General features: G+C 41.5%; 2 protein-coding genes across 10 annotated transcripts in view; one reads left to right on the forward strand and one right to left on the reverse strand.

Moving 5' to 3' along the window:
• Positions 1 to 1,238, forward strand: part of MANBA (mannosidase beta) — a 53,280-nt gene extending 52,042 nt beyond the window's left edge. For 3 of the 5 annotated variants that reach the window (XM_063422152.1, XM_063422154.1, XM_063422156.1), the window contains one exon: positions 3 to 1,238. The gene's annotated coding sequence lies outside the window, so the exon portion shown is untranslated. The remainder of the gene's footprint in view (positions 1 to 2) is intronic. The other 2 variants (XM_063422155.1, XM_063422153.1) reach the window with 2 other exon arrangements.
• Positions 1 to 14,165, reverse strand: part of NFKB1 (nuclear factor kappa B subunit 1) — a 57,742-nt gene that overhangs the window by 1,290 nt on the left and 42,287 nt on the right. For all 5 annotated transcript variants that reach the window (XM_063422151.1, XM_063422150.1, XM_063422149.1 and 2 more), the window contains exons 15-23: positions 12,115 to 12,256; positions 8,881 to 8,995; positions 6,778 to 6,979; positions 4,915 to 5,084; positions 3,973 to 4,075; positions 2,946 to 3,070; positions 2,046 to 2,112; positions 1,554 to 1,726; positions 1,245 to 1,419 (exon numbers count right to left, since the gene is read on the reverse strand). In XM_063422151.1, coding sequence (XP_063278221.1) covers positions 1,245 to 1,419; positions 1,554 to 1,726; positions 2,046 to 2,112; positions 2,946 to 3,070; positions 3,973 to 4,075; positions 4,915 to 5,084; positions 6,778 to 6,979; positions 8,881 to 8,995; positions 12,115 to 12,256 — 1,272 coding nt within the window. The remainder of the gene's footprint in view (positions 1 to 1,244; positions 1,420 to 1,553; positions 1,727 to 2,045; positions 2,113 to 2,945; positions 3,071 to 3,972; positions 4,076 to 4,914; positions 5,085 to 6,777; positions 6,980 to 8,880; positions 8,996 to 12,114; positions 12,257 to 14,165) is intronic.

Consider the following 14,165-nt stretch of genomic DNA (forward strand, 5'->3'; position numbering starts at 1 on the left):
AGATTTCCTTTTGAGACAAACACTTGAAGAGCTTTCATCTATTCAGTGACTCTGAAACAGGAACAAGTCAGTATCACCTATCACCTGTGCCGGATCCATAGAAGGAGTGCCTGACTGCAAGAGCTGAAACTGAAGGTACGATGTGGGATCAGCGTGACTAAAAACAGTGGTAGTGTTGTAGGAGTTGAGTCTTGTTTTTCTAAACAAACGTCTTGAACAATGTGATGCCCTCCATTCATATTGCAGAGGAGCAGAACCCCTCTTACCCTTCAAGATGAATCTAAAGGGGCAATATGGGTACAAGCACATTTTTGGGTGGGTGTGAAGGTTTATTCCATGTAGACCAAATAGTATTCTATAGAGAATACACTGGCAATGTTAGACTGGAGTGGAGTGACTCGTGTTTCTTTTTTCTTACCAGATATAAAAATACTTACAGTATTTTTACACAAGGTGTCAGTTTCCACATTAGGCTACAGGCAGCACTACCGGTGTTAGAACAAGAAAAAACAAAGGTTTTTGTTCCTAAACCTGGCCAGGCAATGACTTAACAGCCCTTCTGACAAACTTCTCACAACCTCTCTTTCTCTTAGCAGAATTCCCTGCTCAAAGCCACTGTAGGATCTCTGTCACTGAAGATGCTCAGAACTCAACTGGACATAACATGGGCAACCTCATGCCCTGCTCTGAGCAGGTAGCTGGCCAGCAGGACTGCTCGAGGTTACACGGGACATGCAACCTAAGCCATCCCCAGTTTCTTCATCTGCAGAACACTGGGTCATTTTGGGGTGCTACACATGATGGAAGGAGAAATTTAATACTGAAGTGTTACTGAGAAGTTTAAAAACCCAAAACATTCTTGTTTATCCAGCTGTGAGGGGGGAAAAAAGTCAAAAGCTAATGGCACATGTATGCACCTAGGAGATAATTGCCTATATTCCCAGTACATCCAAGGTATTACCATTAGCAAATGGCAGGTGTCTGGTTTTAGCAAAGGGCAGCAGTATAATGAATACTGTGATGCAGGCATGCTGATTCGTGGTCCATTTGTCCTCTCTTTCCTACACCTAGCAGATATCTATGATGAGAGGGGTCACACTGCAGTAAAATATTTCTGAAACGAGGAAGCAGGTGAAGCAGTATATGCAAGAAGATGAGCAATTTATCAGCAGTCCCAAATAGAGAGGGGAGGGAGAACTGAGAAGTCTTAAATAAAGCTCTTCATATTTTGCTGTCAATTTTACCTGTCTCTCTATTTGCAAAGGTGAGAGGTGATGATGGAAGAGCTTTTGCTGTACTGTCCTCCAGGGAAGATGGTCTGTGTGAGATGGATAGTGCTTCCTGAATTATTTTTATGGCTTCTGTGTGATCCATCTGTCTCAAAGCAGCAATCAGCTCTTGAACTGAACCGCCAGAAACCTGAAAGAGCAGACATCAGATACTCCACATCATCCAGGCTGGCTAAAACTGCAGGGCTGCACTGACTCACTGTGCAGGAGGACAAGGTTCTCTAGGTGTATTAATGTTCTTTATAACCTGTTACAGCACATTACCTCATAATTATCCAGCAGAGTCTTTGATGGGCAAGGGCTCAACCTGAAGGCATTATTAAGAATGCCAAGACCCAGTTTTTGTGCTAGAGTGGACCAGTTTTTAGTTGGATCAGGCAATTCCAATAGCTTGTAAAGCTGCATCTTGGTATTCTCATTCAGCTCTCTCAAATGTCCTGGGGAACAGAGAAATATGTTAGTTTATTATTTATACAAATCATGCACCAGTTCATTTTTAAGCAGAAACAAAGCCAAGCTGAAGACTATTTGAGAGTCCAATCCCAGCATTTGTAAATGGATTGCTGCAATACTGCAAATGTACTCCTTGTCCTTGAGACATCTTAAGGAAATCATGCTCATTCTGTCTGCAAGGGGGTGGGAGGGCACCTCTTCTCTCTCACCAGCTCAGTTACAAGCTGTTGCAGGGCAATTTCTTCCGCCACTAAAGTTTCAGTACTCAATTATTAGAGGGACATTGTCAAGTCTTTGTGTTACCTTGTGTGAGTAAGTCCTCCAAAACTTCTGTTGATTCATAGGGTTTGCCATTTAATATGTCATACACCTAAGAGAATACATTAAAGTCAGTATTTAGGAGTATCTAGTGTCCATTTAGTTTCAGCAGTGTTATATAAAACCCTAATTCCATCTGTAAATCAGCATTTTTTTCCTCTCCCAGGCTCAGTATAACTAAGGGTACTGTAGAAAACCTGTGCTAAACTTAGGGAGAAATCTTGAGAACTTAATTTCCCTTTATTTTAAGCTGTGTCACCTGGCAACTCTTTTCAAGACACAGAGGAAGTCTTGGCAGTAAATAAATGGCAGTAGCCGTGGCTAAGAAAGAAGCTGCTGCCTGTCTGCAACTAATCATTTAAAACAAAGCCTGGGTTAGATTTTCACCTAAGGCTGGTACCACTCCCCAGCTCCAGATGATTAGGGATGCTGACTGCTTATCCTTTACACTCACACCAAGCCAAATGCACAATAATCAGCTTAATCACTGTTTGGGTAGAACACAGGAGTGCACTTTCCCACCACACACAGGCTACAATTATGAAGAACACTCAGCAAAGAAACCTACTGGAGAATGGGCCTTCACACACAAACTACCCACCCAGCTAAACACTTTCCCACACTGCAACTGTAGTGCAGCTACTTCAAAAACTGCCTGATCATTTTTGTTCAGCAGGGTTAGTCAGTTCAGTGGAGCTTTCTTCCAGTGTGGTTTCATTGGGGAGTTTTATGGCTGAATTAGCTTAATTTTTGATGGCTAATTACTTGAATTAATTGAGATAATTTTGGATGCAGTGAAAGGAGGCTGGCCAAGAGAGCTGAACTACCCTTTATAATTAGGAAAAAAAACCCCAACAAAAAACCAAGAGAAAACAGCCCACATACCTCACAGTTGGCTGCCATATCCAGTGGTGTTGTTCCAGGTACAATCCCTTCATCATAATCTTCATCATCTTTCACATCATCTAGATCAAACAATGGCTCAAAGTTCTCAATGTGAGGATTTGCACCTGAAAAACAAGGTGCGGGGGGGGAAAGGGCTTCAAGTTGCTTCTCAGTAATATTTAAAATATGCATTCTATGTACTGAATGGTAAATCAGCTAATTTAGCTACTCCAGGTAAATTATATTTTATATTAAGCTAGCAAGTAGCTCTTTTTATCAATTACATTTAAATGCTGTCACCTCTCTGTACAATGCTACTTTCCATTATAAAGAGGGGGAAAAAAACAACAACTGAGCCTTAGGGCCCAAAGAAAGAGCTCTGGTTGTATGAACTGACTTCCAGTCCCATCTTGCCTCACACAGCACAGCATGAACGTGGTGACGGGATGGTGTGGTGCTGCTTTTTAGAGTGTCAGAGAAAGCAGGGGTTTTCAAAAGACCAAGCAGAGAGCCTTAGCAACAGGAGGCTTGGGTTTCTGTTTCAAAGGAGAAAAATCAGGTTTAAATACAATTGACAAAATGTTCTAATAAATATGCCAACCTAATTCTCCCAAAGTGACAGCACTAGGAGACACTAACAAGCTCATGCTTCAGTGATGTTTTTTTTTTTTAAATTTTTGATTCTCAAGCAGTCCAACACTTATCCCAGATACACAAAAATATCTCTTCTCTACTTCTTCAGTTATAAAAGCTACAAAAGATACTCAAAAATCTTCCCAAAGTTCTCACGAGATTTTTTTTTTGACCAACATAATTTGCTTTTCTAGCCATTAGATGGTGCTGAAGAGTGATTAGTATAGCACCTCTGAGCAGGACTTTCTGAGGAAATTCAGACTTTGTTGCTTTTAACATCTGACTTCCTCTACCCATTAAACAAGTTCACTGGCATATTCTTTTCTGCTTGCAGCCTTCTAACTTGAATTGTCACTGTGAAAGAAAAGTCTCCAGCAACGATCTATTTCCATACCTGCTGCTTTGAGAACGGCTGCCAATTTTGTTGAGCCCCTTCCAGCTGCTATGTGAAGCGGAGTTGTCCCATCATATGTAGTGCTGTCCACATCAGCATCACCCTAAGTTTTTATTGAATGGCAAAAACAGAAAAGAAATCTGTACAATGCAGCTGCAGAGGCTCATGTCAGAATAAACACTGCTACTGTGCAAATAAGCACCATTCCATGCCTGGTTGCATAAAAACTCTAACTGTTGCCTGAAAAGAAGGAATTAGAAAGTAACTGCAACTGTCTGCCGCATAGGGTGGTAGTGTGCTCCAGTGTTAGAGCAGGAGGCACAGTGTATATCTGCAAATAGATCAGGTACATAAAAGCCACTTTGCATCTCCTGTAAAAGTTCTGCTATCTGATTGCCCATGGCCTTTGGAGTCTGAGTGGTGTGCACAGAATCCTGCCCTCCTGCTGCACATCAGAAGAGCAGCCAGGCTGGTGGCACATCCATGCATGAACACAGAGGAAAGCTACACAGCCAGCTGGGGTGTGTAGAATTAAGGATACCAAGGCTGAAGGTGTTAGGATGAGACAAATATTTATAGATTACACAACTATATCTCTGTGCACGTCTCTGTACATGTTCTACTTCGCATGGAAGAAGGGATGAACTTGTTCGTGGTAACTTCAGTGCCTGCCAGGATTACTCAGTGCGAATTACACATGGCATATGCAGTCAGGTTAGGGTCACAAACTTTATATTCCTCAACTTGGGCAAAAGCTTCACAAGCAGTGCTGAACAAAACAGTAACATTACCAGTAACTTTGCCATTATACCAGTTCAAGTAATCTAGTCAATCAACAGGAACCTCCCCCCTTACTTCTGTTTTTCTGAAGCACTGAAGGATTGTCAAGAGCTTTTAAATATGTAATTGAAAAGACCTGGAAGAAAGAAATTGTGCCCTTACCTCAAGCAAAAGGCAGCCTGCCAAGGGGATGTTCTCTTGCTCAACAGCCAAATGCAATGCAGTTCGTCCAGATTTTTGTTCCTGAGCGTTGATGTTAACTCCAGCAGCAATCAGCTGTTTGAGGCAGGACATGCTATTTGCCATTACCACCATGTGAATTGCACTGAGACCTACACAAAACAAAACCCATCCATCATCTGCATTAATATTTGTAAAATTCAGAAATGTCAGAGAAATGAGTTTCAAAGTGAGAAAATTGTAAAATGAGTTACAGTTACTTTAGTTACCAGAGCAGAAGTAATATATTTTGCCTGCTTATACACTAAAAATCATTTGGGTTGGAAAGGACCTCAAAGATCATCTAGTCCCACCCCAGTCCTGCCATGGGCAGGGACCTCCTTCCACCAAACCAAGCTGCTCAAAGACCCAGCCAACCTGGCCTTGAACCTGCTTTCAGGAGGTCACAGGCATCTTTATGAAAGCATCACAGGATGCCTTCAGGCATCCACAGCTTGTCTGGGCAACCTGTTCCTGTGTCTCATCATCCTCACAGTTCCATCCTTCCATCCTCACAGTGAGGCTTGTCTGTCTTGTATCTAAACCCACCCTCTGTCAGTTTAAAGCCAATCTCCCATGTCCTATCTCTACATGTCCTCATAGACCCCCCCTTAGGTCCTGGAAGTTGCTGTAAGGTCTCCTTGGAGCCTTTTCTTCTCCAGGCTGAACAGCCCCAGCTCTCCCAGCCTGTTTGCAGAGGAGAGATGTTGAAGCACTTCTGAGCATCTTCATGCTGTCCTCCGGCCCTGCTCCAACAAGCCCATGTCTTCTTATTCAAGTTAACGGCCCCAGACCCTAAGGGAGTACTCTGGGTGGAAGCTCAGGATGAAGTTAATGGTGTTAATAAATATGTTGTTTGTGCATAAATTGGAACTTGGAGAGTCAAAACCATGCAAGAAAAAAAAATCAGATTACAAGGTGGAACAGAAGGCAGGAACTACTAGATGCTCACCTAGAGCATCTTTTTGCCTCAAGAGAATAGCCTTAAAAAGAAACTCTGCATCTTGCTACTAAAGAAGTAGGTACCCCCAGTGGCCCCATCTGCTACGGAACATCTCTTCTAGAAAATGGTCTGAAAAGTAACTGGCATGTTCTAGTATAATCCTCCTGAAAGGTCACAGTGACCTGACACCTCATGAATACCTGCACCAGAAAGATAATAATAAAGCCTATTATTTAAAAACCAACTAACCAATCAATCAACAAACCAACCCCCAACCAAAAAATCCTCTCTCTCTCTGAATAACTGAACACAGTTTTTTGAATCCACAATGACAATTTTAGGTCAGACATTTTACAATCTATTAGAGCAGGAGTACTCAACTGTCGTCTCCTGTGAAAAATGGGAGAACTGTCTCTTTGTGGTTATTTTACAGGCTCTAATTCTGTATGGCCACAAAGTACCAGATATGAAACTCAATACTAGTCCAGAAACTATTTTAAGGGAATTTTACTCACTAGACAGCAGGAAACATTTTCTTTTGGGACTCTTTTAAAAATAAAACAAGGGTGGCGTAAGGAATAAGATGAACACAGTGCTTGAGGTTCTGTGAGATTGAAGAGAAGGTACAGTGATGAAAATTCAAATCCATACTGTCACATGACCATTACCAGTCTTTGTTCTGTATAATCACAAAACTGACACACCTGTGTTCTCTCATCTGTGCCTGCAGCCATATAAAAACCAAGCACAGCATATGCAAAATGGGAAAAGATAGTGTTTTCAGAGTCTGTATCTACCTGTGTAGCAACAGGGTGTTGACAGGAATTATGATGTGTTTGTCTAGAAGGGGACTGTTTCCATACCTTCACCATTGGGGAGGTTGACCATTGGAGATACCTTCTCATGCCTGAGCAGTAGACTCAAAATCTTGTCATCTCCTTCAGTAACAGCTAAATGTAAGACAGAATTGCCGTGGCGATCCAGAAGGTTGACATCTGCTCCAGCATTCAGCAAGTCTTCCACCACCTTTGCCTGCTTTGTGATTACTGCCAGGTGCAGTGGGGTCTGCAAGTGACAGAAGCAAGCCATGAGAAGAGAAGTAACAGCTACATCACTTGCACAGAAATCTCTAAAATACATAAAAGCTCCTAGCGTGAGAAGATTGTACACATATGCAAGCTTTTAGTTTGTTTGCTTTGGAGTGGTGTAATTTCTTTTCTACTGGATGCTACAAATAGGGTTTCTACTTACTGGAAATAAAAGCTGCCTTGCCAATGTCAGCAGTTGGACTTTGGGAGGAACAAAGATGTTGCCTACTCTATAAGCCAGGGCACTGACCTGGCTATTTGAGCATTGCAGTGCAAGGGACTCGGGAAATGAGATAATCCCTGTGCCCCCTACATACTGCAACCCTGCTTCCACAGCTGCCCCATCACCCAGCTCATTTTGCTCCTGAATCAGAGATTTGCAGCCATGGGCATAGGAGTTCCTCACCCCTCAAAACAGCTGCTCAGAAAAGAAGAAAATCCTGCAGTTCTGTGCACTTGTCAAACTGCAGAAAAATTGTGCATTTATGCCGTGTGTGTTGAAGTAGCTGATCTCATTTGCACATTCCCCAGTTTTGCGCACCTGCAGCAGTGAGCAAACACTCAGGCTGACAAGTTTTGGAACCTTCCAAAGCTTGGTTGCATACTGCATTCTTGTCAGTTCTGAGCAGCATCACACTGAACATACACATACATGTTTTTAAACAGTAAACCTAGTGAGGTCTGGGAAATGGTATTTCCAATACTAAAATAATTTAAAAATGGAATAAGATTTCATATCTAGATTAGATTGACAGAGACTTTGAAAAAAGACTTATTCCAGCTCTGCACAGTAAGTTTGTCAATGGATCTGTCAACACATTTGCAATTAATTGCTGCATCTATAAGGTAAGGTGTATGTCAGATTTTGGAATATCTGTAGAGAAGGTAAATTCTAGCGTAACCCCACATTCTCTTCCATCAATGGCTTAAGGTTTAAGTTGAAGGTAGGAAGAGCTATAGAGATTCTGGTAGTCAGGGATTTATTTCTTGTGTAGATCCCAGCTTTGCTTCCTGTTTCTGTTACACACAGGGCACAGAATTCAATTCAGAATCTTCTGCTTACTTTCAGCAGCCTCCACATTTTAAACTTGCTTTATAAGAACATAAAAATGTGAAGGAAAACAAAGAATTCAAAATGAACCTTCTGGGACTGCCTGTACAAAATTAAAAGCTGCCTTTACTGTTCATAGCAAAACAAATGACACAAGTGTCAGAGTGCTGCTCAATGGTGTGTGCAATCTCTTGAAAAGAATTTCTTATCCAGGAAAGTTCCCACAGCTCTTTTTAAAACTTGAGTTACAATACAAACAGGCCAGACTATAGTTGAGGAGACAGAACTGTGCCTGGCAGTTCTTTTCCTCCTAGGTAAAAGACAAGGGGATGGGCTTTTCTCAGTTACTGCAGAAGTGAAAGGGAAATCTTGGTGCTCATGTGCTGGGCACAAATACAGTCTGGGCTGTAGGATGGGCATAGGTTATTATGGCTTCCACATGTGCCTACAGATAACTGATGACGCAGGAACTGACTCATGATCCCAAGTTAACCAGTGTCAGAAAGGTCAGAGGAGCCTGGAGCTGGCACACTGTGATCCATACCTCTGGTTTAGTAACAGAGAAGCCAAATACTGAACCCATGAACTGAAGAATTTACTCTTTTTGGCCTGTTCCACAGTTAACCCATGGAGACACTTCTGTTACCATCAAGGAGAGTTATGGACTAAACCAGTGAAAACATCCTCTCTTTCCTCCACAGCCTTCCAATATTTCCTTGTTTCTAAACTTCTTTGCATCGGTCTGATCTCTTCCCACAGACAAGTTGTGTAATTTCTTTTTTACTGGCTGAACAATCAGCAATACTTATACCCCCACACCTACGTACCTGATAGAGGTCATTTCTCATGTTAATGATGGAATTGTAACTCAAATCAGGCATAACTTCCAAGAGGTTTTGCACCAGCTCAGTATGAAGGTGGATAATTGCTAAATGAAGGACGCTGAAACAAACAAAAAAGCAGACTAACAAATTCACACAGTTTTCAAATTTATTACAAAAGTTTCAAGGCTTTGCTGTAGATGTTACTGCATTCTGATATAAACAGTTGACTATTAGAGGTAATAATTAGAGGTAATTACCAACACCTAAAATGAACCCCAACATTAAAAAAAGCAGGTGAGAAATGAATTGTTTAGTCCTTCAATCACAAAAGCAAACTCAGGATGGCTTTTGCTGGCCCTCAGCATTATTTTACTACTAGGCTAATACACAAAATGTGTGGCACAAAACAATTGTTTCAGAAATCCTCAGATTCTCTGCTGGTTTGCTGTCTTTTCATGCTTTGAATTAAGCCAAGATAAACACTTCTTACTGTGAAAACCTTCCTGCAGAATTTCCGCAAGCCTCTCTGCTACCAAAGCAGATTTTCCCTTGGGGGTTTCCCCAGATCTGTGGGTTTTTCTTTATTTCGTTTTCAAACAGAAAAATGACAAAGGACTCAGGCCCAGTGACTAACAACCACAGGATCTGCAGAAGTGGCCAGAGGCATCATGCCAAAAAAGCACCTATTTTGAGACATAGGTGACTGCATAGCAAGACACTTTACTGGGTTAATGCAACAGCCCTTCCTGTGCTCTTCTCCAAAGGCAGGTCCCTCACCACCTGCCTGAGTGGCTGCATGTGCAGCAAGGCACCAGGAAAAAACAGGTTGTGAATCCCATCAGGCCTGTCCCACAGAGCTCCAGTTGCCTTGCTACCTTAGGACTTCATTTGAAAATAATTCCCTTCGTTCTGAAACACATCCTGCCAAGTGCTTTGTTGGCTGGTGCTGGCCAACTCCTAAACTCATCATTTTAGCAAGTTGCTGCTGACACGAAATATCAACACGGGACCTGTGATGTGTCTGTTAAGCCACACCAGAAATACCTGAACACTCTCAGATTTACACTTTTGACAGAAAAATTTAAAAAGTTCCATGCCATTCAGGGCAAGGAGTCATCCTGAAATTTGAGATAAAAGCAGTCAAAACCAAAGGTATTTAAAAAAAAGAGAAAAAGATAATTTACAAACCAAATTCGTCCTTAAAGGACATTTTTTATTGATTCTATATGCTGGCTCTGGAAGCATCACAGCATCTTCTCTCCTTCAACTCCCTTGTTCTGTTCAAACAGTCCCACCATTACTGGAGAAGTGCTGTTTCTCTGCTCTGATAGATGCTTTTTATTATGCTCTGTGTCATGCTGACATTTTATTTCCAAATCTCATTACAGAAACACATTTGTTCCTCTACTGCTTTTAGTTCTCATTTCAGCAGCAAGTATTTTAATTTTACCCTACCATTATATGTTATGCTCCTGACTAGACCACAAGAGGTCACTTTCATTTCTTGAACATTCCTATATGAAAAACTGCATTTGAGCAGCACTGTAGAGCCATCAGATCTTTACAGAGCAGTGGTGCTGGTATAAATACAGTCACAGCCAGTGTTACTGAGTGTCCACTGTAAGTATATACTAATCACAGGTTGCTGGGTTCTCTCTCAAAGCCATAAATTGTTGACAGCAAAGTTTTTTTAAAGGCTTAAGCAAAAACTTCCTAGTTGCCATATAATTTTTATGATTAAAGTGAAAATCAGGGCAATTTATTAATTAATTTTGACCTTCTTCTTCTCTCCCAAGAGAGCTGAAGACAATCACCAAAGCTTCACTTGTTAAAAAGTTGTGAAGTAATGCAGATGTATATTATGCTCACAGAATAAATCCATCTCAGGAGAAAGGCAATGTGAACTTGCAGGAACTTTTTGATCCAGCAAGAAAACAACTATCTATCATCATTCTAAAAAGTATTATAACTTAGTTAAAATGCCCTACAAGTCCAAATCTGAGGAGCACCTTTTTGATATTTAAATCCAGGTCCTACTTGCTCAATATTCCTCTAACACCCCCTGCCTTTTTTTAAACACAGATGCTGTACTGTCCATAATGCTTGCAGATTTTGTTGCTAGTTCCCACCTTGTTCACATTCCTGCTTATCTTGAAGCAGACATTAGGTTTCCAGTTGGAAAGCAAAGCTAGTAAAGTAGCTCCCTCTGATTTGTGCAGTCCTCTATCGTAATCTGAGGCCTATTTTCACTGAAGATGTAGTGAAAATAGTAACTTCTCTCAGAGTAATTGAACAGTGTGATATGGGTCTCAGTCACTTGGAATTTTCCTTCTAGCTGGACACCTTGAGACTTAATCTAGCTTCTACTGTTCAAAACACTACAATTTAAGGAAATGTAGGTGATTGCACAGGGCATGCCAGCTAAAAGGTGACTGTGTGATAGTGTCCCTTGCTTATTCAAGAGATTATCATTGCATTTGTTCAGAGCCACTTCTGCTGAATTTCCTTTTAAATTACTACTGATCATCAGTTCCTCACAGTACTTCACTCTGAGTTCCACAGAATCTGCATGGCTGGAGAGGAACAAAGCGGATTTCTGCTCCAGCTCACATTACTGAAGGACTCATGTGCAAATATTAGCAGCCAAGTCTGCCACAAACATCTGTGCAATCCCTTGGAAGACGAAAGTATAGTACAGTGTAAGCAAGAGCAAAATAATGTCCTCTGGAAAGAATTTGGTGTCAGTGGGAGAAATGCAGTATGGACCTTCTAGCTATTGTTTCTACATCTCTGGGAGAATCTCTTACTTGAAGCATCCTATGAAGACTTAAGGATGGAATAAAACTTGCATGGAATAAAAAGCAGGGCACTCTCCTCCAGCACCAAGCTGAGGATCCCCATACACTGTGTATCATTATGCAAGCACAGCAATTCATGCTCGGTCAAAATTTTAAGTAAGAGCAAAGAAATTCAAACTCACAACATGCTCAACATACCCTCAATGACCAGATTACTTTCTGACAGGTACTGGATCAATGAAGTTTATGGTGTACGTGACTTCTTTGCAAATGAAACAGAAGTTCCTAAATCACAGCTGTACCTCTCCCAAACAGGAGAAGGAAGAAACGGTGCCATCAGGATTGGCATCCATGAGGGACAGAACAAATTGACTATGCCATTCTGCCCTCAAACCCATTGGTTTCAACCCACACTGCAAGTGCAGTGTGGTCAACTCACTTGTCCCCGTTATCATCCTGGACAGCGGTGAGATGGCGCTGAGCTGCCAACAGCATCTTCACATCTCCAGTTACAGCATAATCGAAGAGAGCGTTGCAGTGGCGCCTGGCAAGCTGCATGGCCTTCTCCAGGAACAGAGCATCTGGAACACAAAGTTTCCTCTTCATCAGCTCGGCTGTTTTCCTTGGAACACCACCTACTTTTGACAGGCATTTCTGCTGTCACAGAAATACAAAGTGCAGACCACCAAGCGTTATTCACTGCTTCACTGAGATGGTTGCTAATGACTTCTGAAAGGTAAGGACAGAGGGAACAATGCCTGGGAAGGAAAACTAGGAGCATGCTGAGCATTCAGGCAGCAGGAACCCTGAGAACAGTCAAATCTGGAAGCTCCCTCTGGTTTGACTGGCACTGAATTAACAGCACGGATGTGCAGTTGTTTGTAATGAGACAAAAGGAGCAGAATTTGGATCTGGAACTTGCAGGTCTGAGTAGTTTTGGCTTGAGGAAGCTGAGGCACAGGGAGCCTAAGTGACTCATCAAATATTGCAGAGAAGCTCAGAGAAAAGCTATGAAATAAATGCAGGGCTTAGCACCCCTTCTCCGACTCAAATCATGCAGTCTAGCCTGCTTTACAGCAGCAGCACAGAGAGTCTGTTCTTCTGTTTAAAACATTTCATTTTTACAATGCTTTGCATTTGTATCCTGATTTTAGAATTATCAAATGGACAGCCACTGAGATTTCAAAAAGCAGAAGTTGTCATGGCAGGGAGACAAAAGGGAGAATGGGGAGAAAAGAAACTGATTTGTGGAAAAAAGTAGCTCTAGCTGCTCTGTCAATACTTTCGTGGGTTTGTATCAGCAAGAAATCAGTGAAAATGAAACAGATGAGCTCTGAAACTACAGCGTCATTCTGTGAAGCAGTATCATCTGAAAACTGCTGTATCTTGAACAGTTTCATATTTCTATAAAACCTTGTAAGGTTGGGAATTACAAAGCCCAAACAAATACAACAGACTTTGTCATTTAAAGCGCAAACGGGGACACAATAGCCAGGATTTACAGCTACACAAAACCAGGCATTTAGGCTGGGTCAGAAGTGTGTCCCTGATGATCATGACCACATCCCTGCTATAAGGCAAAGACTTACTCAGCTATCCATCTTACTGTTCTGGCCAGTGCATCCCTGTGACTGCTGTACTATTTGCCTGGGCTGATGGATTTATATTTGCTATTTACGTCTTAACACTAAACATGTTACGCTCAGGATACATATTCAGGGTAAAGGGGGTTAGGCAATTCAGTCTTTTCTCGTTATATACATTTCCAAAGATCTGGATGTTGAAACTCCTTGATTTTCTGTATCAAAAACACAGGAAAGATACCCTTCAAAATATTACATGCATCTTTTAGTCTAACATCCAAATGATGTAGCCTGCAGTAGCTATTTTATGGAGCCTGTTCCTCTGCACCAATTCTTTGTATAATCTGGAGTTAAAAATTGCCTCCTTTCATGCCATTACAATAGGAAAAAAAAAAAAAAAGGTCAACTTCCTGCCTACAATATTACTTGCTTGGAAAACAGGTAAACAATTCAGACCCCTCCTTCACGACAGCTAAAGAGTCATTATTATTCCTTCATACCAGCACAAGATTTTGTTCTCTGAACCAGTCACAGGATTTATCACAACCAAAACAAACTGCAGGCTGCTTCAGCTTTTCTCAAGAGCACCATCCATTCTAAGATCAAAGAAGCTACAGCTCGGAGGTGTTTACAACCACAGCCCATCTCCTGTGCCACTTTGGATTCCCAAGCTACAGTTTCTAGTACTGTTAATATCAAGTGTCAGACAGGGCTGACACACACAAGGTAATGTGATCTCTTCCCGATCCAGGGAATAACAAAAGTGGTCTAGATCACATTGCACTTGGTAAAAACCAGAACCAAGAAATTCCTTTGTGCTCAATTCTTACCACTGCCATGTCTCTCTAGTCCAACTACTGTTTGTCTATTTTATGCTAAGCATGATTACTCAAATACTTTAAAAAAT

The sequence above is a fragment of the Prinia subflava genome, chromosome Z (assembly GCF_021018805.1).
Source record: "Prinia subflava isolate CZ2003 ecotype Zambia chromosome Z, Cam_Psub_1.2, whole genome shotgun sequence".
NCBI lineage: Eukaryota > Metazoa > Chordata > Aves > Passeriformes > Cisticolidae > Prinia > Prinia subflava.